Source organism: Bufo gargarizans, chromosome 8 (assembly GCF_014858855.1).
Source record: "Bufo gargarizans isolate SCDJY-AF-19 chromosome 8, ASM1485885v1, whole genome shotgun sequence".
Lineage (NCBI taxonomy): Eukaryota > Metazoa > Chordata > Amphibia > Anura > Bufonidae > Bufo > Bufo gargarizans.
In genome coordinates, this window is record NC_058087.1 from 158,370,489 (window position 1) to 158,395,555 (window position 25,067).

The 25,067-nt window shown below is 45.7% G+C and overlaps 1 protein-coding gene across 1 annotated transcript in view; it reads left to right on the forward strand.

Annotated features, from left to right (window-relative positions):
* CARHSP1 (calcium regulated heat stable protein 1) overlaps positions 1-25,067 on the forward strand; it is a 71,222-nt gene that overhangs the window by 42,193 nt on the left and 3,962 nt on the right. Inside the window, exon 2 of the mRNA XM_044303625.1 lies at positions 10,529-10,729. Within this exon, the coding sequence (XP_044159560.1) occupies positions 10,542-10,729 (188 nt within the window). The 5' untranslated portion in view covers positions 10,529-10,541. The remainder of the gene's footprint in view (positions 1-10,528; positions 10,730-25,067) is intronic.

Here is a 25,067-nt window from a genome sequence, read left to right on the forward strand (position 1 = left end):
GAAATCCTGCTGTTTTCGAGTCCACAGCTTCTGTGTGGACCTATATGCAGTCATCAAGCACTTCCAGCAGGTCAGGTATTCTTTCATCTATAAGGTATCAGTAGTATAAGACATCAGATGGACCACGGCCTCTTGATAGCAGGAAACCGGACCTTTTGTTTCTCCTTTATCAGTGGTGTTGAAGTCTTGCTAGAGTTTCAGCTAGGGTTGGACAATTGATCAAATTAATTTGATTAATTTACCTTTCTGACATTTATCACAGTTGTGAAATTGATATTAACTCCGTGCCTGCAGGCGGTGCTAATATTGGGCAGCGGGACCCTGGCTGATGGCTGGACTCCTGCTGGAACAGCTAGGTTCAGAGAAAACGCTGAAGATGTCCTTGAAGAATCCGTGTGTTCGCCTTTTACCCTTCATATGTCATCTGTATTTCATGGACACTGCCAGGCTGAAAATTTGTTTCCAGAGAATCTCTCAGCAACAATCTGTGAAATCCACTGGCCAAGCATGGATGGCACCTGTGCTGTGTCCGTGGTTTCGTAGACTAAGGCCTCTTTCACACGGGCGTCAGTTTTTTTGCCCGGCTAAGAGCCGGGTGCGTTGCGGGAAAATGCGCGATTTTCCCGCGCGAGTGCAAAACATTGTCATGCGTTGCACTCGCGTGAGAAAAATCGCGCTTGTTTGGTACCCAAACCCGAACTTCTTCATAGAAGCTCGGGCTTGGGATTGATGTTCTGAAGATTGTATTATTTTCCCTTATAACATGGTTATAAGGGAAAATAATAGCATTCTGACTACAGAATGCATAGTAAACCAGCGCTAGAGGGGTTAAAAAAAAATAATAATAATTTAACTCACCTTAGTACACTTGATCGCGAAGACCGGCATCTCCTTGTCTCTCCTCTGCGCTGAGCGGCTGAACAGGACCTGTAGTGAGCTGCTCCATTAAATACAGGTTAAGGACCTTCGATGACGTCACTCCGGTCATCACATGGTACGTCACATGATCTTTTACCATGGTGATTCACCATGGTAAAAGACCGTGTGATGACCGGAGTGACGTCATCGAAGGTCCTTAAGCGATATTTAATGGAGCAGCTCAGCCCAGGTCCTGTTCAGCCGCTCAGCGCAGAGGAGACACAAGGAGATGCCAGCTTCGCGATCAAGTGGACTAAGGTGAGTTAAATTATTTTTATTTATTTTTTTAAACCCCTCTAGCGCTGGTTTGCTATGCATTCTGTATTCAGAATGCTATTATTTTCCCTTATAACCATGTTATAAGGGAAAATAATAATGATCGGGTCTCCATCCCGATCGTCTCCTAGCAACCGTGCGTGCAAATCGCATGGCATCCGCACTTGCTTGCGGATGCCATCCGATTCTCACACACCCCATTCATTTCTATGGGGCCTGCGTCACGTCGAAATCGGACAATATAGAGCATGCTGCGATTTCAACTGAACGCACAAGTGATGCGTTAAAGACAACGCTCATGTGCACAGCCCCATATAAATGAATGGGTCAGGATTTAGTGCGGGTGCCATACGTTCGCCGCACGGAAAAATCGCCCGTGTGAAAGGGGCCTAATATGTGTGTGAGGGAACTGTAATCGTGGACAAAGATAGGACATGCTTCTGTGGTGTAACCACGGACCTGCGGTCTGTGGAAAACCACTGTTGTGTGAACACAAACGCTAAAGCCAATGGGTGCAATGGATATGTGCCCTGTCCATGGAGACATGTGATAGAGACCTTAATAATCCTCTAATATTTACATAGGGGAAACTTAGACCAGGCTGTCTGAAGATGCATCAGATGGATCACAGTGGCTCATGCTGTGTGGTCATAACATCACCTATTGGTTGAAAATCAAAACTTCCAACTCACCGACATTCACTTCGAGGCGGTTTCTGAGGCACAGATCCGGCCTGACCACTTTTTTGCCTCCAAGAATACAATGAATCCAGCATTCAAATAAAACCACATTTCTCTTTACTTGCAAACATAAAAAAATCACAGTGACCTCAATCATTCACAAGCCCCACTAAAAGAATTGCTCACGTGCTAATTTTATTTAAATACCGGATTATCGTATTCTTGAAATTGCCTATTTTGTGACAAAATGTTTGACACTTATTTTTGCATCTTACCCGTTCTTGCTCAGGCCCCATCGAGCAAGCCTCAAAAAGTGTGTAAAACACTTAATAAATGGGTTCTTAGTGCGTTAGTAAACCTGTCCTGTTGATAGGCACTTCTGTATTGTCCACCATTCACCAAGGAGTTTGCAGCCGGTACATTCACACATTTTTCTTCAGTATGGACTTTGCCACAGATCCCACACCCAAAAACCACTCCTAAAACACCTGCAATTCCATTAAATTAAATGAGGGAGCTGCTTATTAAAGGGATTCTGTCACCAGTTTTTTGCCCCTCCATTTAAAAATATGGTTATGTTCAGGGAGCTTTAGTGATTCCTAATGTGGTCTTATAACAGAAATCTGTAGGCTCATTTTGTCTAAAAAACGTTATAACTAACCTATCATTCATCCAACTAAGGTGCCCAAGTGGATGCTCATGTCTTCCAGATGCCGCCCGCACCCGCCGCCTTTCGTGCCCTGCTCCTCCTTTTCTGACATCAGCGCTGCCTTAGAATCCTTTGTTACGCCTCCGGCTCTCCCTCACTCCCCCCTCCTTCTTCTCTAACATCTCGCGCGTGCGCACAGGCTGGCACCAGTGTTCAGGTCATCGGGAGGTTGAGCGAAGTGCCGGCGCATGCGCACTTCGCTCCATGAAGCCGAACGGAGAAGTCCACACGGGCGCATCAGGCACAGGCCTGTGCGCACGTTCGGTGGGTGCGGGCGGCATCTGGAAGACATGAGCATCCACTTGGGCACCTTAGTTGGATGAATGATAGGTTAGTTATAACGTTTTTTAGACAAAATGAGCCTACAGATTTCTGTTATAAGACCACATTAGGAATCACTAAAGCTCCCTGAACATAACCATATTTTTAAATGGAGGGGCAAAAAACTGGTGACAGAATCCCTTTAAGGCATATGGTGTATTTTTCCTTTTTTCTTTTTTTTCTTTTTCTCCTAAAAATCACTGTGGAAAAAAGTGCCATGTCCTTTCTTGACAGAATCCACATCCAGAGCTCTCATAAATATGAGCAAGGTGAAAAACCTTGTCAAAACTGCATCAAAAAAGTGTGAAAAACAGCATCCTAAACCCCAAGAGAAATCCTGAAGCAGATTCCACATCAGGTTTTTTTTTTTCAGCACAGAAAATACTCTATGTGAATAAGGCCTCTTGCCCACGACCGTATGCCCTCTGACATACGGTCCGTGAGCGGCCCATATGTCCCGAAGCGGCATTGATCGTGTGCACGGGAGTACACAGCAACTATTGTCCCGCACTCGTATAATCTCATTAGAGCAGGACAATGCTGTGTCTCCCGTGCGCACGATCAAGCTGCTTCGGGACATATGGGCCGCTCACTGACCGTATGTCTCGGAGGGCATACGGTTGTGGTTAGTTTCCAGCCTGACTTGTGCTCCTGCTTCTTTGAGCAGTAAGGTATAAGGTGACCTGTAAAGGTTATGTATGGGTGTGTATGCATTACTTCCCCGTACACAGGACTGACTGACAGATAATAATGCATCTGCTCAAGCTCTCTCGGTAAGCCTGATTTCCTACAAAAAAGGATGTCTCCATGTGCTTGGATTGTATTCTCCTGGCTCTGCACTTTCTAGGACAATGGATCGCCCTGCCGCAGTGACACTTTATTTGTTGTGTCATTAGTTTAATTGACGGCTGTTCATGAAATGTGCCAATCAGCATTTGGCTCTGTGGGGCTCGTGTTACATTTTGGACGTAGCTACTGTAACTTCATAGAAAGGATGATAGCCCATTCCTCCCATTCCCGCCACACCGTCTATTCCTTGATCTGCCCAGACGGCTATATCCAACAGGCTTCCAATGCCAAATACATCTGCAGAAATATATGTAACTATGGGCCTTATTCTTTATACAAATGATTAGTTTTCAGGAGAGCTGGAATTGTCCCCAGGGGGCTTTGCTCTAATTTAGGATTGCACTTACTGTTAGTACTTCTGTTAATAAGACTCCACTAAGGGGGCATTACAGGTCTCCTGACCTGGTGTTTGTGTCCGTATGTAATTGTGTTTCCTATATTATAACTATGTATATAAATAATTACTTTACAGTATATAAAAATATATAGTAGTATATAATTATGGCGAGTGCAAGTATTGTACAAAAACGGGCAACAGGCGGGGATGGGGATAAGCCTTCCTACTGTCATCCATAATGCTAGGGAGGCTCATCAGTCAGCTTCCCCCCCCCTCCCCAGCGAGCCAGGTAAGTAGATTCAGTGTGAGGGGCCCGGCATATGGGGGAACATTTGTTAGTCTCGGCTAACCCCTTTAATTGTGGATCCTTACTCTGGAAACAAAGGAATTGGTTAGGTTCTCCTGTCGTTCATGCAGGCACCACCGATCATGGCTTCTGGGCAGCAGATCATGTTGCTCAGAAACTATGATTCTGTTTGAGGACAAGGGATTGCTGTAGCAATCCCTTGTCCTCACACAGTGAAGGAGATTGCTACATGTAAATGCAGCTTTCTCATCTGTGTTGTTGGGGGACACAGGCTTGACCATGGGTATATAGGTAATGTTATCCAGCTCACCTGGTCGGCATGTAATATCCCGTGTGCACCGAGTCAAGCCAGCAAGTTCCTGGGCGTAGACAAAGTGAAATAGAAAAAACTATTCCGGCACCTATTTTTCTTCCCATAAAATCTTCCTCTTTAGGCCTCATGCACACAACCGTTGTGTGCATCCGTGGCCGTTGTGCCGTTTTCCGTTTTTTTTCGCTGGACCCATTGACTTTCAATGGGTCCGTGGAAAAATCGGAAAATGCACCGTTTTGCAGCCGAGGCCGTGATCCGTGTATCCTGTCCGTCAAAAAAATATGACCTGTCCTATTTTTTTGACGGACAACGGTTCACGGACCCATTCAAGTCAATGGGTCCGTGAAAGAACACTGATGCACACAAGATTGGCATCCGTGGCCGTAGGTTGCTTTCATACAGACGGATCCGAAGATCCGTCTGCATAAAAGCTTTTTCTGATCTAAGTTTTCACTTCGTGAAAACTCATTTCCGACAGTATATTCTAACACAGAAGCGTTCCCATGGTGATGGGGACGCTTCTAGTTAGAATACACTGCAAACTTTGTACAAGACTGCCCCCTGCTGCCTGGCAGCACCCGATCTCTTACAGGGGGATATGATAGCACAATTAACCCCTTCAGGTGCGGCACCTAAAGGGGTTAATTGTACTATCATATTCCCCTGTAAGAGATCAGGGCTGCCAGGCAGCAGGGGGCAGACCCCCCCCCCCCTCCCCAGTTTGAATATCGTTGGTGGCACAGTGTGCGCCCACCATCGCCCCCCCTCCCTCCCTCTATTGTAATAAATCGTTGGTGGCACAGTGTGCCCCCACCATCGCCCCCCCCCCCTCCCTCTATTGTATTAAATCGTTGGTGGCACAGTGTGCCAACCACCATCGGCCCCCCTCCCTCCCTCTATTGTATTAAATCGTTGGTGGCACAGTGTGCCAACCACCATCGCCCCCCCTCCCTCTATAGCAGTAACATTGGTGGCAGTGTGCGGTCTCCCATTCCCCCCCCCCCCCATCATTGGTGGCAGCGGAGTTCCGATCGGAGTCCCAGTTTAATCGCTGGGGCTCCGATCGGTAACCATGGCAACCAGGAAGCTACTGCAGCCCTGGTTGCCATGGTTACTTAGCAATAGTACAACAGTAGAAGATTCATACTTACCTGCTTGCTGCTGCGATGTCTGTGTCCGGCCGGGAGCTCCTCCTACTGGTAAGTGACAGTTCTTTAGCAATGCGCCGCACAGACCTTTCACTTACCAGTAGGAGGAGCTCCCGGCCGGTCACAGACATCGCAGCAGCAAGCAGGTAAGTATGAATCTTCTACTGTTGTACTATTGCTAAGTAACCATGGCAACCAGGGCTGCAGTAGCGTCCTGGTTGCCATGGTTACCGATCGGAGCCCCAGCGATTAAACTGGGACTCCGATCGGAACTCCGCTGCCACCAATGATGGGGAGGGGGGGGGGGGGTGGGAATGGGAGGCCGCACACTGCCACCAATGTTACTGCTATAGAGGGGGGGGGGGGGCGATGGTGGTTGGCACACTGTGCCACCAACGATTTAATACAATAGAGGGAGGTAGGGGGGCCGATGGTGGTTGGCACACTGTGCCACCAACGATTTAATACAATAGAGGGAGGGAGGGGGGGGCGATGGTGGGGGCACACTGTGCCACCAACAATATTCAAACTGGGGAGGGGGGGGGGCTGCCCCCTGCTGCCTGGCAGCCCTGATCTCTTACAGGGGAATATGATAGTACAATTAACCCCTTTAGGTGCCGCACCTGAAGGGGTATTGTGCTATCATATCCCCCTGTAAGAGATCGGGTGCTGCCAGGCAGCAGGGGGCAGTCTTGTACAAAGTTTGTAGTGTATTCTAACCTGAAGCGTCCCCCTCACCATGGGAACGCCTCTGTGTTAGAATATACTGTCGGATCTGAGGTTCACGAAGTAGCTCATATCCGACAGTATATTCTAACATAGAGGCGTTCCCATGGTGATGGGGACGCTTCAAGTTAAAATATACCATCGGATTGGAGAAAACTCCAATCCGATGGTATAAAAGAACTCCAGACTTTACATTGAAAGTCAATGGGGACGGATCCGTTTGAAATGGCACCATATTGTGTCAACATTAGGGGTGCACCGAAATTTCGGCGGCCGAAAATGCACCTAATCTGTTTCTGCCGATATTTTTACATATCGGCCGGAAATAGCGGGGAGGAACTGGGAGGAGGAGCTGGGGGCCGGTGCGTTCACTGTGCTCCGGCCCCCAGCTCCAGTAGTTATAAAATGTTGTACAATTAATAAGCATTCTATTCACGAGGCCCCCCTCTGCAGTATTACATTCAATACAGCCACTTCCTACTCACAGGGCTGTGCTGGCCGGCCGGGCAGACGAGCGGCAGCGTCACGACTGACGTCACATGCCTGCGCCGCCTCCTTCATTCAGAAAGTAGGCCGGGCACATGACGTCAGTCGTGACGCTGCCGCTCCTCTCCACAGCCCTGTGAGTAGGAAGTGGCTGTATTGAATGTAATACTGCAGAGGGGGGCCTCGTGAATAGAATGCTTATTAATTGTACAACATTTTATAACTACTGGAGCTGGGGGCCGGAGCACAGTGAACGCACCGGCCCCCAGCTCCTCCTCCCAGTCCCTCCCCGCTATTTTCTATTAATTGTACAATGGGGGGGGGGGGGGGAGCTGTGGATGGCACTGTTATGGGGTGGGGGTCTGTGGATGGCACTGTTATGAGGTGGGTGGGGGTCTGTGGATGGCACTGTTATGGGGTGGGTGGGGGTCTGTGGATGGCACTGTTATGGGGTGGGTGGGGGTCTGTGGATGGCACTGTTATGGGGTGGGTGGGGGTCTGTGGATGGCACTGTTATGAGGTGGGGGGGTCTATGGATGGCACTGTTATGGGGTGGGTGGGGGTCTGTGGATGGCACTGTTATGAGGTGGGGGGGTCTGTGGATGGCACTGTTATGGGGTGGGTGGGGGTCTGTGGATGGCACTGTTATGGGGTGGGTGGGGGTCTGTGGATGGCACTGTTATGGGGTGGGTGGGGGTCTGTGGATGGCACGGTTATGGGGTGGGTGGGGGTCTGTGGATGGCACTGTTATGGGGTGGGTGGGGGTCTGTGGATGGCACTGTTATGGGGTGGGTGGGGGTCTGTGGATGGCACTGTTATGAGGTGGGGGGGGTCTGTGGATGGCACTGTTATGGGGTGGGTGGGGGTCTGTGGATGGCACTGTTATGGGGTGGGTGGGGGTCTGTGGATGGCACTGTTATGAGGTGGGGGGGTCTGTGGATGGCACTGTTATGAGGTGGGGGGGTCTGTGGATGGCACTGTTATGGGGTGGGGGGTCTTTTAAAAGTATTTGGGCAAAAAGGCAGTTTCGGTCAAGGGGTATCCTGAATTTTCGGTTTCGGACCAGAATTTTCATTTCGGTGCACCCCTAGTCAACATCAAACGGATCCGTCCCCATTGACTTGCATTGTAATTCAGGACGGATCCGTTTGGCTCCGCACGGCCAGGCGGACACCAAAACGACTTTTTTTTCATGTCCGTGGATCCTCCAAAAATCAAAGAAGACCCACGGAGGAAAAAACGGTCACGGATCACGGACCCACGGACCCCGTTTTTGCGGACCGTGAAAAAAAACTGTCGTGTGCATGAGGCCTTAGGCTACTTTCACACTTGCGTTTGATCGGATCCGTTCTGAACAGATCCGATCATATTAATGCAGACGGAGGCTCCGTTCAGTACGGATCCGTCTGCATTAATAACTTAGAAAAATTTCTAAGTGCGAAAGTAGCCTGAGCGGATCCGTTCAGACTTTCAATGTAAAGTCAATGGGGGACGGAGCCGCTTGAAGATTGCGCCATATGGTGACATCTTCAAGCGGATCCGTTCCCATTGACTTACATTGTAAGTCTGGACGGATCCGCACGCCTCCGCACGGCCAGGCGGACAGCTGAACGCTGCAAGCAGCGTTCAGCTGTCCGCCTGGCCGTGCGGAGGCGAGCGGAGCGGAGGCTGAACGCCGCCAGACTGATGCAGTCTGAGCGGATCCGCATCCATTCAGACTGCATCAGGGCTGGACGGAGGCGTTCTGCTCCGCTCGTGAGCTCCTTCAAACGGAGCTCACGAGCGGACAGCAGAACGCTAGTGTGAAAGTAGCCTTATTCAATCATATCATATGCGGAACAGTATCACAAACAAGCTGTTTATGCGTTTCGGAGACCTTCTCCTTAGTCGTTGACCATGGGTATAGCTGTTGCCACTAGGAGACGGACACTAAGCACAGAGGTGTGAGCTCTTCCCTTCAGCTATACCCTTTCTACAGGGACTACGCTAAATCAGTTCGTGCAAAAGCAGTAGGAGAAGCAAGACAAAACCGGAAACCAAACTATGTACAGACCCAGAACCACGCAGGCCACAAAAGGCCCGTAAACGCGAGAACGGAAGAGAAACTGTTTTTACGGTAAGTACAAAAATCTAGTTTTCTCATCCGTGTCATTGGGGGACACAGGCTTGACCGTTGGACATACAGGGAAGCCCAGAAGGGTGAGCAAAACAAGAAACCCTCCTGCCAATCAGAGAACCACCATCTGCAAAACTCTACGCCCCAGAGAAGCGTCAGAAGATGCAAAGGTGTGTACCCTGTAAAACTTGGAAAAAGTATGCAAAGACCACCAGGTAGCCGCCTTGCATACCTGCAGGGCCGAAGCCCCATGATGCACTGCCCAAGAGGCCCCCATTGCCCAAGCAGAATGAGCAGTAACCCGGAAGGGTGGGGCCCGGTCACTGACGCAGTACGCTTCCACAATAGCCGAACAAATCCATCGGGAAATGGAAGTTTTAGACGCTGCAAGCCCTCGTCTCGGCCCCTTTGGAATGATGAACAGGGAATCCGTCCACCAGAAAGATGACGTCTGGGACAGATAGATGCGACAGACTTGTACCAAATCCAGAGTATGGAGCGACTGCTCATGAGGATGAGACGGGTCAGGACAAAATGAAGGGAGAATGATCTCTTCATTGAGATGGAATGCCGACACAACCTTCAGAAGGAAGGACTGAACAGGGCGAAGGACTACTTTGTCCTGATGGAGGATCGGGAAAGGCGACTGACAGGAAAGAGCCGTGAGTTCCGGGAGGACCTCTTGTCGCAGGGACTAATCTTCCACCCGAATTTAGGGTTGCTACATCTAATGGCATGGCTGTTGAAGCCTCCGTACTAAGAGCTTGGGGTTTCTTAGATGCTGTTGTCCCAAAGTGATCGCCCAATGAATGGAAGAGAAAAAGATTTTATGTTAAGTACAAAAATCTAGTTTCCTCCTTCACTGAAAGAAGCCAACTGTCAAAGGAACGCTTCCTTTCCGACAATCGACTGCAGAATCGTCCTGGGTAAATTCACCTTTATATGAATGGATATGATAATCATAATTAATGTCTGTGGAAACTTGTTTTTAGAGGCTCCTCTTGTCATACTCAAAAATACTAAGGTAGCTCTCAACAAAGAATACAACTATCTTTCAATCATAAAGAGAAAAAGTAGTTTGTAGAGAATGAATGTGGATTTATCATGGTCAGAGCAGTTCTTGAAAATGCAGGCAATGAGACGTTGTAGATAAAGCCGATTAGTGCTATGTTTTGTTGTTTTTCTGCCACTATGAATGATGCATGTAATAGTCAGAAATGTTTATTTCATTAGCTCCTGCTGGCCTTGAATAGCACATGATGGATCTTTTGTACACGTAACCTTTAAGAACGTGTTGAATGAAGCCCATGCATATATCCTGTCTTTGTTCTATGTGTTTCAGATAAGAAGCAGAAATGTCATCTGACTCAACCTCCCCTGTTACTGCCACATCCAGTGAGTCGCCAGTATCTCCTCAATCTCCAGAGTCTCCAAAGACCCTTAACTTACCAGGCCCTCGACGAGTGAGAGATCGTTCTCCATCTCCTATGAGACACCTCGTACCTAGTCCACTCCCCACTAGACGTACAAGAACGTTTTCTGCGTGAGTCTGAAAAAATTCTTCTTTTAATCTTCAGAAAGCTGTTTAGGTCAATAACAGCCATCAGCTTTATATGTCTGCAGGTTAATGAGCTACATAAACGCCAAAATCAATTGGGCACGGCCTTGTGGTAAATGGGAGCATTACAAAATAATTGATGGTTAAAACTGTGGCAAGGCCCTAAAGTTGATTATCCTTCCAGAGGGATGGACAAAAAAAAATCGCATCTCTTGCTTCATATATGAGGGAAAAACTAATTTCTTACTCTTTTCATTAAAGGGTTTGCCCCTGAGCATGATGGGGGATAAGTGATTGTCGGGCTTCGTCCACTGGATGTAGTGGCAGTTGCGTATGTCCACTGCTGCTCTGTTCAACTTTATGGGGTCCGCCAGAGATGAAAGGGTTCAGCGCTCAGCTATCTCCAGCAGGCCCAAAGAGGTGAATGGAATAGCAGTGGACATGTGTGACCACTACTCCATTCAGACTGAACACGGGATCCCTATTCTCGTGGTTGGCAGAAGCCACACATGTCAGATCCAGTTAATGGATGAATTGGGTTGGTGCAGATTTATAAGATTGCTTATAGAAAGCTGAGAAATACTGAGGACAATTAGATTGAATCACCCTGTGACATCTCAGAGGATTCCTCAGACATCCACTGAGATCAATCAGCAGCGCATATAACCTGTAACTCTTAGTATTATTTGGGGAAGGGCTTCTGGGTCCATTATAAACTAATTCACAACATGGCAGACCAATCCTAGTCTCACTGCTCTTACAGCAATGGATGTCCCTTTCTTGGTAATAGGCCGAGGTACTGTATGAAAATGTAATTAGACAGATTTCTCTACAGTTCATTCATATTTAATTAGATCACCCATTAACTACTGGTAAATCTTCCCAAACAGTGTCTTTTGTCTGGATTGTGCAGTACTTTCTTTAACCCCTTGAACATTGTCGCACATACTATATTCTTATTCTTACTTCTGAACCCTTTTTTTTTTTTTTTTTAACCTTTGCTGGTATATTTTACTTATTCAATCTATTTCCCAGGAAGTATATACTGTGACTGGAACTGTTGCCTCAAATGGCTCTGTTTCAAAGTCTCTATAGTTATTTTACTATATTTTTCCTTTGAAAATGTATTTAAGGCTGAAGATCTTAGGTTATTAAAGATATAAAGGGGTTTTCCAAGATTTTAATTCTTATGACCTATCTTCTGGATAGGTCATCGGTATCTAGTGGTGGTGGGGGGGGGTCTGACGCCCGGGACCTCCGCCGATCAGCTGCTTGAGAAGGCATCGCCACTCACATTTGTGCCGTGGTCTTCTCGCAGCTTTCCCTAGGCCAGTGACGACACATTCCTGTCTTGTGGCCTTGGAGCAGCTTTAAACCAGTTTTGGAGGTGACCGACTCTCTTTTACCCCTTTTTATGATCAGCAATTTTTTCAGTTTTTGACTCTGTGTTTAAGCAGCTGTAACTTTTTTTGTTTTTTCATTGACATGGCTGTATAAGCAGGGCTGTGGAGCTGGTAAGCAAATTTTTTACTTCAACCATTTTACCACATTCCGAATAATTTAGTAGTAACAAATTTTATGTACTGTAGTAAAATGGTGTGTAATCATGCAGGGGCGTAACTAGAAGTGACTGGGCCCCACAGCAAATATTTGTAAGGGCCCCTCCAGCGCTCTTCGTACCTCCCTCCTCCTGTGTAAACTCCACTCCTTTGGCACAGTGTAGCGGTATACTGTATATTGTGTGGCACAGTGTAGCGGTATACTGTACATCGTGTGGCACAGTGTAGCGGTATACTGTATATCGTGTGGCACAGTGTAGGCTATATGTGTATAACATAAACATATTTCATATGAATACTTAGTTACTTGGCCCTTGGGGATCTCGGACACCACTTCCACACTTGGCCGAGGGCTCGGCGGAGCTGATGTTGTGCTTTATCCTAATGAGAAAGATTTCATAATAAGGATTTGGAGAAGGGGCAGAGGGATAGCAGAGCAGGGAGAGGCTGGTGCTGCTACTAGGGGGTCATACCATGGGGGAGTAATACATTTTTTCCAGGACAACACCTTTAAATGCTGTCTACCTGTTCTGTCCAGTACTTCTGAGATGACTGCAGGCATTCCCAGCGGTGAACATCCACCTCTGGTCTTCACTACTGAGCATGTGCAGCACAGTTTCAGGAATTGTAACTAAGGGCCTTGTAGCAGCATAAAGATACCTAGTATAAGGCCTCTTTCACACTAGCATTACGAATGAGTCAGTTTCTGTTCAGGGAAGTCTGTTGCAAGCAAGTTAAATCAATTTTATCTGCGATTGTGTTCAGTTATGATTTTTGTGTCCGTTTTTCAAGCTTTTTTTCACACGCGTAAGGCTACTTTCACACTAGCGTTCGGGTGTCCGCTTGTGAGCTCCGTTTGAAGGGGCTCATAAGCGGCCCCGAACGCATCCGTCCAGCCCTAATGCATTCTGAGTGGACGCGGATCCGCTCAGAATGCATCAGTCTGGCAGCGTCGCTCAGCAAGCGGACACCTGAACGCTGCTTGCAGCGTTCGGGTGTCCGCCTGGCCGTGCGGAGGCAAACTGATCCGTCCAGACTTACAATGTAAGTCAATGGGGACGGATCCGTTTGAATATGACACACATTGACTTTCAATGTAAAGTCTGGACAGATCTGTCTGAGGCTACTTTCACACTTAGAATTTTTTTTACAATATAATGCAGACGGATCCGTTCTGAACGGATCCACCGTCTGCATTATATGAGCGGATCCATCTCAGACGGATCCGCTCTGAACGCAAGTGTGAAAGTAGCCTTAAGAAAAATTGAAGAATAACACTCATCTCCTAGCAACCATCAGTGAAATATGCATTGCGTCCTTCTGTTTTTCAAGCAAGCCCCTCTATGGATGTAAGGCTGTGTGAAAAAAAAAAATTTTCCTTAACACACAAAGATAATTCGTGAGAAACAACGCTTATGTACACAGACCCACTGAAATGAATGGGTCAGGATTCAGTCCGGATGCTTTGTGGTCACTACATGGAAAAATCGCTCTTGTGATATTAGCTTATATTATAAGGACAGGTGAGAACACAGCAGAGGTGAGATAATGTACTTTGTAAATTATGTACATATTTTGTGTTCCAAATATAGAAAGATACCTTTTTTATAAGTGTTTTTTTCTTTTTCTTTTTGTGTTTTTACTTTTACATAAGGCTACTTTCACACTAGCGTTCGGGGCTCCGCTTGTGAGTTCCGTTTGAAGGCTCTCACAAGAGGCCCCGAACGGATCCCTCCAGCCCTAATGCATTCTGAGTGGATGTGGATCCGCTCAGAATGCATCAGTCTGGCACCCTTTGTCCTCCGCTCCGCTCAGCAGACGGACACCCGAACGCTGCTTGCAGCGTTCGGGTGTCCGCCTGGCCGTGCGGAGGCAAACGGATCCGTCCAGACTTACAGTGTAAGTCAATGGGGATGGATCCGTTTGAAGTTGACACAATATGGCTCAATTTTCAAACGGATCCGTCCCCCATTGACTTTCAATGTCAAGTCTGGACGGATCCGTCTGAGCAACTTTCACACTTTTTTCTAAACTATAATGCAGACGGATCCGTTCTGAACGGATCCCATCGTCTGCATTATAGGAGCGGATCCGTCTGTGCAGACACCAGACGGATCCGTTTTGAACGCAAGTGTGAAAGTAGGCTAAGGTACACATGTTCTGTCGTCTTACACGTTCACACAGTGTGCAGTCTGACATTCAGCATAAACTATTCCTGTCTTTCAAATAAGAGGACGGTTCTTTGTAGTCTAACTTGTTTATTGGTAAAACATGATTATTTGATTAGTAAAACCTATAAGAATGCAAATAACATGAATAAGTATATAGCATAGCAGGTACTGTAACACTGAAGCACATAGTAAAATGTAGGCCTAACATAGGACTTCATGTCTAACACTTAACAGTTATAACAACTTCCCTGAGTAACAATGATAACTAGCTGAACAGCTCTGCATAACATAATTTCCCTGAAACAAAGATAGATCTCTAACCAGATATGCGTTACCAGGATAGTGGAGTTTAAGGAGGAGATATGCAGAAGGACAGCTCTGCTGATGTGCCCTGGAGACTACAGACTTCTCTTTCCCAGGATGCCTTGCAATAACCCACAATGCAATAGTCTTTGCAACAAGAAAAACAAAGTGTAATATAATTTAACACCGTTAGATGGTGCTATAACCACACTAATCACTACAGAAATACTAAAACTCTGGCAGATGTGATCTGTAATGATTTTCTCTAAGGCCTCATGCACGCGACCGTTGTTTTGGTCCGCATCCGTTGCTCCGTTCCGTGGCCCCGCAAAAAGAAATATAACCTGTCCTATTCTTGTCCGTTTTGCGGACAAGAATAGGCAGTTATATCAATGGCTGTCCGTGCCGTTCCGCAAATTGTGGAACACACACGGACGCCATCCGCGTTTTGCGGATCCGCAATTTGCAATCTGCAAAGCACACAATGGTCGTGTGCATGATTCCTTACCCTGCTGGGCAGAACAAACACAATAGCTTTTTATTGTTTATTACTTTAGAATGTTTTTAAATGATTACATGTTTTTATAACCCCATTAACCCCTTCTACCCGGGCCAGTTTTCACCTTCCTGTCCAGATGATAATTTTTTGCAAATCTGACATGTCTCACTTAATGTGGTAATAACTTTGGAACGCTTTTATTTATCCAAGCCATTCTGAGATTGTTTTCTCGTGACACATTGTACTTCATGAACTTCGACTTCCACTAAATGCGTCAATATATTTAACCGTTATGAAAAAATCCCAAATTTACCAAAAGTTTCTCTGTGATTTAAAACAAAGTGATACCTCAGAATATTTACTACTTAAAATTCCCCATATGTCTACTTTATGTTTGCATCATTTTGTAAATGTCATTTTATTTTTTTAGGACGTTAGAGGGCTTTTAGAAGCAATTCTTAAAATGTTTAGGATTTCCAAAACCCACTTTTTAAGGACCAGTTCAGGTCTGAAGTCATGTTGTCGGGCTTACATAATAGAAACCCCCCATAAATTACCCCAGAGCAGGTTGTTACGGACACAGCGATATGTAACGTATCTACTTTTTTCATTTATTTCACTTTAACACAATAATAGCATTTTTGAAGCAACAAAAAAATCATATTTTAGTGTCTCCATTGTCTAAGAGTCTTTTTTTTGGGGGCGATAGTCTTAGGTAGGGTCTCATTTTTTGTGGGTTGAGGTGTTTTATTTGTACCATTTTGGGAGCATAAGTCTTTTTGATTGTTTGGTGTTGCAATTTTTGTGATGTAAGGTGACATCAAAACTGTGCCAAAAAAGCTAATTTTTTTTTTCTTTACCGTGAAACCCCAAAAATGATGATTTAGTGTCTCCATATTCTGAGAGCTATAGTTTTTCATTTTTGGGGTGATTGTCTTATGTAGGGGCTCTTTTTTTGCGGGATGAGGTGACAGTTTAAGGGCTCTTTCACACTTGCGTTCTTTTCTTCCGGCATAGAGTTCCGTCGTCGGGGCTCTATGCTGGAAGAATCCTGATCAGGATTATCCCCATGCATTCTGAATGGAGTGAAATCCGTTCAGGATGCATTAGGATGTCTTCAGTTCCAGAACGGAACGTTTTTTGGGCGGAGAAAATACCGCAGCATGCAGCGCTTTTTGCTCCGGCCAAAAATCCTAAAGACTTGCCGCAAGGCCGGATCCGGAATTGATGCCCATTGAAAGGCATTTGATCCGGATCCGGCCTTAAGCTAAACATCGTTTCGGCGCATTACCGGATCCGACGTTTAGCTTTTTCTGAATCGTTACCATGGCTGCCGGGACGCTAAAGTCCTGGCAGCCATGGTAAAGTGTAGTGGGGAGCGGGGGAGCAGTATACTTACCGTCCGTGCGGCTCCCGGGGCGCTCCAGAGTGACGTCAGGGCGCCCCACGTGCATGGATGATGTGATCATATGGCACGTCATCCATGCGCATGGGGCGCTCTGACGTCATTCTGGAGCGCCCCGGGAGCCGCACGGACGGTAAGTATACTGCTCCGCCACTCCCCGCTACTACTATGGCAACCAGGACTTTAATAGCGTCCTGGCTGCCATAGTAACACTGAAAGCATTTTGAAGACAGATCCGTCTTCAAATGCTTACAGTACACTTGCGTTTTTCCGGATCCGGCGTGTAATTCCGGCAAGTGGAGTACACGCCGGATCCGGACAACGTAAGTGTGAAAGAGGCCTTATTGGTACCATTTTTGGGGGGCATACGACTTTTTGATCACTTGGTGTTGCACTTTTTGTGATGTAAGGTGACAAACAAAAATGGCTTTTTTAAAAACTTTATTTTTTATACGGTGTTTATCGGACGGGGGGTGGATCACGTGATATATTTATAGAGACGGTCGTTATGGATGCGGCAATACCTAATATGTGTGTGTGTTCTATATATTTTTATTTTTTTTATATATAAAATCAAGGGAAAGGGGCGTTTTTTTCTTTTTTTACTTGAAACGTTTTTTTTTGTTTTTTTTTTACTTTATTTCTGTCCCACTCTGGGACTTTACTTTTGGGGTTCTGATCCCCTATGAAATGCATTACAATACATCTGTATTGTAATGCATTGCCTGTTAGTGTATGACTCTGTATGACACTTTTTTTTCCACTTTATTTTACTTTTTATATTTGTCCCACTTTGGGACTTCACCTTTTCAGAGTTTTATCCCTGTTTCAATTCAGTTCAATACATTCTGTATTGTACTGAATTGAACTGTTGGCCTCTCACACAGTGGGATGCTGACAGTTGCCTAGAAGACCCAGTGCTCTGGCTGGAACTCCTGGGCTTCTGCAGGCTGGCAGCTCTGATGCCTGCGTAAGGCATCGGGGCTGTTATAGCAACCATCGACCCCCTGCCAGCGCAGCGCGCGGGGGGGGCGATGGAGTCAGAGGGAGCGCCCTCCCTCTGTATACCCCCCCACGTGCCGCGGTCAGCGCTGACCGCCACACGTGAAAGGGTTAATCCACCCGCATCACCGCACACGGCAATGCCGGCGGATGCAGCAGGGGCCCGGCTATCACTAACAGCCGGGCCCATGCTGTGGATTGGGCCCATGCTGTGGATTGTGCACCCGCCCGATCCCATCACGTACATGCACGTGAGGATGCGGGAAGGGGTTAGGGAATTACTGTTTTACAAAACTTTGTCTGTACAATGTATTATCACACTTCTGTACGCAGATACATTATGCTGTATGGGTACATTTATCATTTGCTGTTGTTTTTGTGTCAGTTTTAAGTCTATATTTGCTTGCGCCAAGTATATGAAAATGTGTACCTTAACCCCTTAATTACCAACCTGTTTTGGGCTTTACTGACCAAGTTTTTTTTTTTTTTCTTTTTTCTTCTTCATTGTTGCCTTCCACAAGCTATAATAGCCTGTGAAAATACATGAGATCGGAAAATCCAGATAACATACAGACAGAATAAACAGGGGAGACAAACTAATGACAAACTGTGTGGAAAAGAGGGGATGGCTAGGAGGGTTTCTTCCAGGATGGCGGACATAGGAGATAACATTTACCTAGGCATTAGTACCATATACCAGTATGTGGTCATCAACAAAAAAACCCCCACAGGGAATCATACAGAGAATAGTAAGCAGTGAAGCCCAGACTGGTATCCATACGAGTCACAAGAGACGGTCGCAGAGAGAATAGCCCGACCAAGGAGTCCACATCTCAAAAAAAAAAAAAAACGGTCACGACGATCTGTAGTAATGGAAGTCCAGTCTGCATGTGAAACTTTTTTAAGACAAAAAAGACACGTATGATTCGATAACTGTGCCCCTATGTCTTTTTATGTCACAGATTGTGGTTATGGCAACACTAGCATGCCTTAAAGGTAATGTGTCATGAGAAAATTACCTATTGTTTAAATCATGTTTTTGTGTTTAACATTTAAAAAAAAGTTTTGATGAAGTTATTTTTAATTTTCCATATCAGTATCTATATTTTTTTTTAAATCATAAAATACTGCAGTTTTCGCACTGGCCACTAAGCCTAAAGGTGCATTTACACCAACAGATTATCTGACCAATTTCTGTCCAATCGGGGCAATAGTTGGTTTTAGGGGTGGGCGATATGGCCTAAAATCTATATTGCGATATCATTTTAAGCATGTGCGATATATATCGCGATATAGTGTTTTCTATATTTGGGGGGGCGTGTTTAAATTTTTATTTTTTTTACTTTTTATTTTACATCCGTGCATTAGGACCGCCTAATGCACGGATGCGTCCTGGAGGCGGTCGATTCATTCCTCCTGGACCCATCTGTGCGTCATCTCGCGAGACGCGAGATTTCCTGTGAACGCGCGCACACAGGTGCGCGCGTTCACAGAATCGGAAAGTAAGCAAGTGGATCTCCAGCCTGCCAGCGGCGATCGTTCGCTGGCAGGCTGGAGATGCGATTTTTTTTTTAACCCCTAACAGGTATATTAGACGCTGTTTTGATAAACAGCGTCTAATATACCTGCTACCTGGTCCTCTGGTGGTCCCTTTTGCTTGGATCGACCACCAGAGGACACGGGTAGCTCAGTAAAGTAGCACCAAACACCACTACACTACACTACACCCCCCCCCGTCACTTATTAACCCCTTATTAACCCCTGATCACCCCCCTGTCATTGATCACCCCCCCTGTAAGGCTCCATTCAGACGTCTGTATGATTTTTTACGGATCCACGGATACATGGATCGGATCCGCAAAACACATACGGACGTCTGAATGGAGCCTGACAGGGGGGTGATCACCCATATAGACTCCCTGATCACCCCCTGTCATTGATCACCCCCCTGTTATTGATCACCCCCCTGTAAGGCTCCATTCAGACGTCCGTATGTGTTTTACGGATCCACGGATACATGGATCGGATCCGCAAAACACATACGGACGTCTGAATGGAGCCTTACAGGGGGGTGATCAATGACAGGGGGGTGATCACCCCATATAGACTCCCTGATCACCCCCCTGTCATTGATCACCCCCCTGTAAGGCTCCATTCAGAATTTTTTTGGGCCCGTTAGCAGAAATTGTAAGAAAAAAAAAAAACAACAAAGTCTCATATTCCACTAACTTGTGTCAAAAAATAAAATCTCACATGAACTCACCGTACCCTTCACGGAATCCAAATGCGTAAATTCTTTTTAGACATTTATATTCCAGACTTCTTCTCACGCTTTAGGGCCCCTAAAATGCCAGGGCAGTATAAATACCCCACATGTGACCCCATTTCGGAAAGAAGACACCCCAAGGTATTTCGTGAGGGGCATATTGAGTCCATGAAAGATTGAAATTTTTGTCCCAAGTTAGCGGAAAGGGAGACTTTGTGAGAAAATGCAGAAATAAATCAATTTCCGCTAACTTGTGCAAAAAAAAAAAATAATTTCTATGAACTGGCCATGCCCCTCATTGAATACCTTGGGGTGTCTTCTTTCCAAAATGGGGTCACATGTGGGGTATTTATACTGCCCTGGCATTTTAGGGGCTCGAAAGCGTGAGAAGAAGTCTGGGATTCAAATGTCTAAAAATGCCCTCCTAAAAGGAATGTGTGCCCCTTTGCCCACCTAGGCTGCAAAAAAGTGTCGCACATGTGGTATCGCCGTACTCAGGAGAAGTTGGGGAATGTGTTTTGGGGTGTCATTTTACATATACCCATGCTGGGTGAGATAAATATCTTGGTCAAATGCCAACTTTGTATAAAAAAAAATGGGAAAAGTTGTCTTTTGCCAAGATATTTCTCTCACCCAGCATGGGTATATGTAAAATGACACCCCAAAACACATTCCCCAACTTCTCCTGAGTACGGTGATACCACATGTGTGACACTTTTTTGCAGCCTAGGTGGGCAAAGGGGCACACATTCCAAAGAGCACCTTTCGGATTTCACCGGTCATTTTTTACAGATTTTGATTTCAAACTACTTTTGGGCCCCTAAAATGCCAGGGCACTAACTACCGCACAAGTGACCCCATTTTGGAAAGAAGACACCCCAAGGTAGTTCATGGAAGTTTTTATTTTTTGTCACAAGTTAGTGGAAAAAAATAAATAAATAAATCATCATTTTCCGCTAACTTGTGACAAAAAATAAAAAGTTCTATGAACTCACTATGCCCATCAGTGAATACCTTAGGGTGTCTACTTTCCGTAGTGGGGTATTTGTACTGTCTGGCCATTGTAGAACCTCAGGAAACATGACAGGTGCTCAGAAAGTCAGAGCTGCTTCAAAAAGCAGAAATTCACATTTTTGTACCATAGTTTGTAAACGCTATAACTTTGACCCAAACCATTATTTTTTACCCAAACATATTTTTTTTTTTATCAAAGACATGTAGAACAATAAATTTAGAGAAAATTTTATATATGGATGTCGTTTCTTTTGAAAAATATTACAACTGAAAGTGAAAAATGTCATTTTTTGTCAAAAATTGGTTACATTTCGATTAATAACAAAAAATGTCAGCAGCAATGAAATACCACCAAATGAAAGCTCTATTAGTGAGAAGAAAAGGAGGTAAAATTAATTTGGGTGGTAAGTTGCATGACCGAGCAATAAACTGTGAAAGTAGTGTAGTGCAGAAGTGTAAAAAGTGGCCTGGTCATTAAGGGTGTTTCAGCTAGGGGGGCTGAAGTGGTTAATAACTATTAGCCTCCTTAAGGGCTAGAACCCTTGTCATATTCACCCTAATAGAGCTCCATTAGGGTGAATAGGACCTCACACTCTCCCTGCTGCCCTGTGCATAGTACACACAACAGCAGGGAGCTGAGTCCCTCCCCTAAACGGTGCCATCCACAGATCCCCCTCCCCTAAACGGTGCCATCCACAGATCCCCCCCCCCTTAAACGGTGCCATCCACAGATCCCCCTCCCCTAAACGGTGCCATCCACAGATCCCCCCCCCTCCCCTAAACGGTGCCATCCACAGATCCCCCCCCTCCCCTAAACGGTGCCATCCACAGATCCCCCCCCCCTTCCCTAAACGGTGCCATCCACAGATCCCCCCCCCCTCCCCTAAACGGTGCCATTCACAGATCCTCCCCCCCTCTCCCCTAAACTGTGCCATCCACAGATCCCCCCCCTCCCCTAAACGGTGCCGCCACAGATCCCCTCCCCTAAACGGTGCCTCCACAGATCCCCCTCCCCTAAACGGTGCCATCCAAAGATCCCCCCCCCCCCCAGCGCGGGGCTGTGGAGTCGGTAGATAAATGCTCCGACTCCGCCGTTTTTGGTTCTTCCAACGCATCTGTATTTAATATGCAAATGTATTTTATACATTCCTTGAAGGAAAGAAAGGCAACATACAGCTGTTCCACCAAGTTCTTCTAAGCAGAGCTAGCTAGTTGGGCAGAAGCTGCTGCCTTCTCCTTTGTGTGCTGATCTTCTGCTGAAGATAGGGCAGTGGGAGGATCCAGGAAGGGGCAGGGGAAGGGGCATTTATTTTAAAACATGATTTCCCTAGTAGAATCCCATAGTCATGTTTAACTGCTCCCCGACCGCCTAACGCACGGATGCGTCCTGGCGGCGGTCGATTAATTCCTCCTAGACTCATCTGTGCGTCATCTCGCGAGACGTGAAATTTCCTGTGAACGCACGCACACAGGCGTGCACGTTCACAGGATCGGAAGGTAAGCGAGTGGATCTGCAGCCTGCCAGCGGCAATGTGTTTTGGGGTGTCATTTTACATATACCCATGCTGGGTGAGATAAATATCTTGGTCAAATGCCAACTTTGTATAAAAAAATTGGAAAAGTTGTCTTTTGCCGAGATATTTCTCTCACCCAGCATAGGTATATGTAAAATGACACCCCAGAACACATTCCCCAACTTCTCCTGAGTTCGGCGATACCACATGTGTGACACTTTTTTGCAGCCTAGGTGGGCAAAGGGGCCCACATTCCAAAGAGCACCTTTAGGATTTCACAGGCCGTTTTTTTACAGATTTTGATTTCAAACTACTTTGCACGCATTTGGGCCCCTAAAATGCCAGGGCAGTATAACTACCCCACAAGTGACCCCATTTTGGAAAGAAGACGCCCCAAGGTATTTCATGATGGGCATAGTGAGTTCATGGAAGTTTTTTATTTTTTGTCACAAGTTAGTGGAATATGAGACTTTTTGTAAGGAAAAAAAATAAAAAATAAAAATTCATCATTTTCCGCTAACTTGTGACAAAAAATAAAAAGTTCTATGAACTCACTATGCCAATCAGCGAATACCTTAGGGTGTCTACTTTCCGAAATGGGGTTATTTGTGGGGGTTTTCTACTGTCTGGGCATTGTAGAACCTCAGGAAACATGACAGATGCTCAGAAAGTCAGAGCTGCTTCAAAAAGCGGAAATTCATATTTTTGTACCATAGTTTGTAAACGCTATAACTTTTACCCAAACCATTTTTTTTTTTTTTTTTTGCGGTAACGTGACGCACTGCATGCATTATGCTTTATTCTTACAGTAGAGAAGTTTTTAAAGGGAATCTGTCACCTGCTTTTAGCATTTTAAGCTTTCAACTTTGCCATGTTTTTTTTAAATCAAAGACATGTAGAACAATAAATTTAGAGAAAAATTTATATATAGATGTCGTTTTTTTTTAGAAAAATGTTACAACTGAAAGTGAAAAATGTCATTTCTTTTCAAAAAATTTCATAAAATTTTGATTAATAACAAAAAAAGTAAATACCACCAAATGAAAGCTCTATTATAGTGTGAAGAAAAGGAGGTAAAATTCATTTGGGTGGTAAGTTGTATGACCGAGCAATAAATGATGAAAGTAGTGTAGTGCAGAATTGTAAAAAGTGGTCTGGTCATTAAGGGTGTTTAAGCTAGGGGGGTTGAAGTGGTTAAAGTTTAAGCTAACAATCTGAATTTACAAGTATTTATAGCATTAGCTGAATGACAGCAGTTTTTCAAATGGTTTACAGCTTCTGTCTTGAACTATTGACTATCCATTCCCTTCACTTATACAAGTCTCTCTAGTCCTGCAAAAAACATTTACTTAATCAGTTATCAGTGAGAGGCTAGGTTAACCATGGGAATTGCGTTCCCTGTAACAGCGGAACACAACACAATGGAAAATATAAGTATTGCCGCTCCTTAAAGAGGACCTTTCACCTGGAAAAACATTGCTAATGAAGCTCCAAGGTGCCCAGAGGGGCATTTCCCCCCCCCCCCCCCTCTGGAGCCCAGTGACGCCCCCCTGCAGTGCCCAGCCCGCTTTAATTTGAAGCCCAAGAACGCCTCCTGATCCTGAAATAACCTCCCACAGCCCTGGCAAACGGTTCCGCCCCATCGCCACGTCATCTTCTATAAATTCTTCAATAAATGCCCTGTTCTTCTTCCTGTCGGTCGCCAGAAATCTCGCGCAGGCGCAGTACCGCCTTTGCGATAATCAAGCTCCTGAGGTCAACAGCCTCAAAAGTCTCATTGGGCATGCGCCGAGCCCAATGACATAATCTGAGCACTGTTGCCTCAGGAGCTTGATGATCATGCAGGCGGTACCGCGCCTGCGCAAGATTTCTGGTGGCCGACAGGAAGAACAGGGCATTTCTTGAAAGTAGAAGATGACGTGGCGAGGGGGCGGAGCCGTTTGCCGGAGCTGTGGGAGGTTATTTCAGGATCAGGAGGCGTTCTTGGGCTTTAAATAAAGGCGGACTGGGCACTGCAGGGGGGCGTCACTGGGCTCCAGAGAGGAAAATAAACGCCCCCCCCTGGGCACCTTGGAGCTTCATTAGCATATCAGAAAAATATATTTTTAATCAAAATGACAAAACAAAATAAAGTAAGAAGACCACTAGGAAATAAGGTACTTTATTGAACATGGCAATGATGAAAGCTTAAAATGCTAAAAGCAGGTGACAGATTCCCTTTAATTATAACTCTTTGTGAATTGGGACATTTTTCTAAAAAAAATTTTTTTATTCCAATTTAAATTTAGTAGGAGTCGGAATCGGTTCATTTTTGCCAACTCCGACTCCAGGTACCCCAAATTTCCTCTGACTCGGACTCCTCAACTCCGACTCCACAGCCCTGCTTCTGCGATATCTTTCCTGAGTTACTTTGGCTACTTCGGAGCTCCTGTCTGTAGGGTGATTATTTCCCAGCTTTTGTAACTAAATGGTTAACCTCTCTGCTGTGGACGCAGATGTATAGGACCCAACAGATTCTTTTGCAGCCCCCAGAAAGAAAGGAAAAGCGCAGTGCTGCTGATTTTGTCATGGTCACAATGCTGTTTTATAA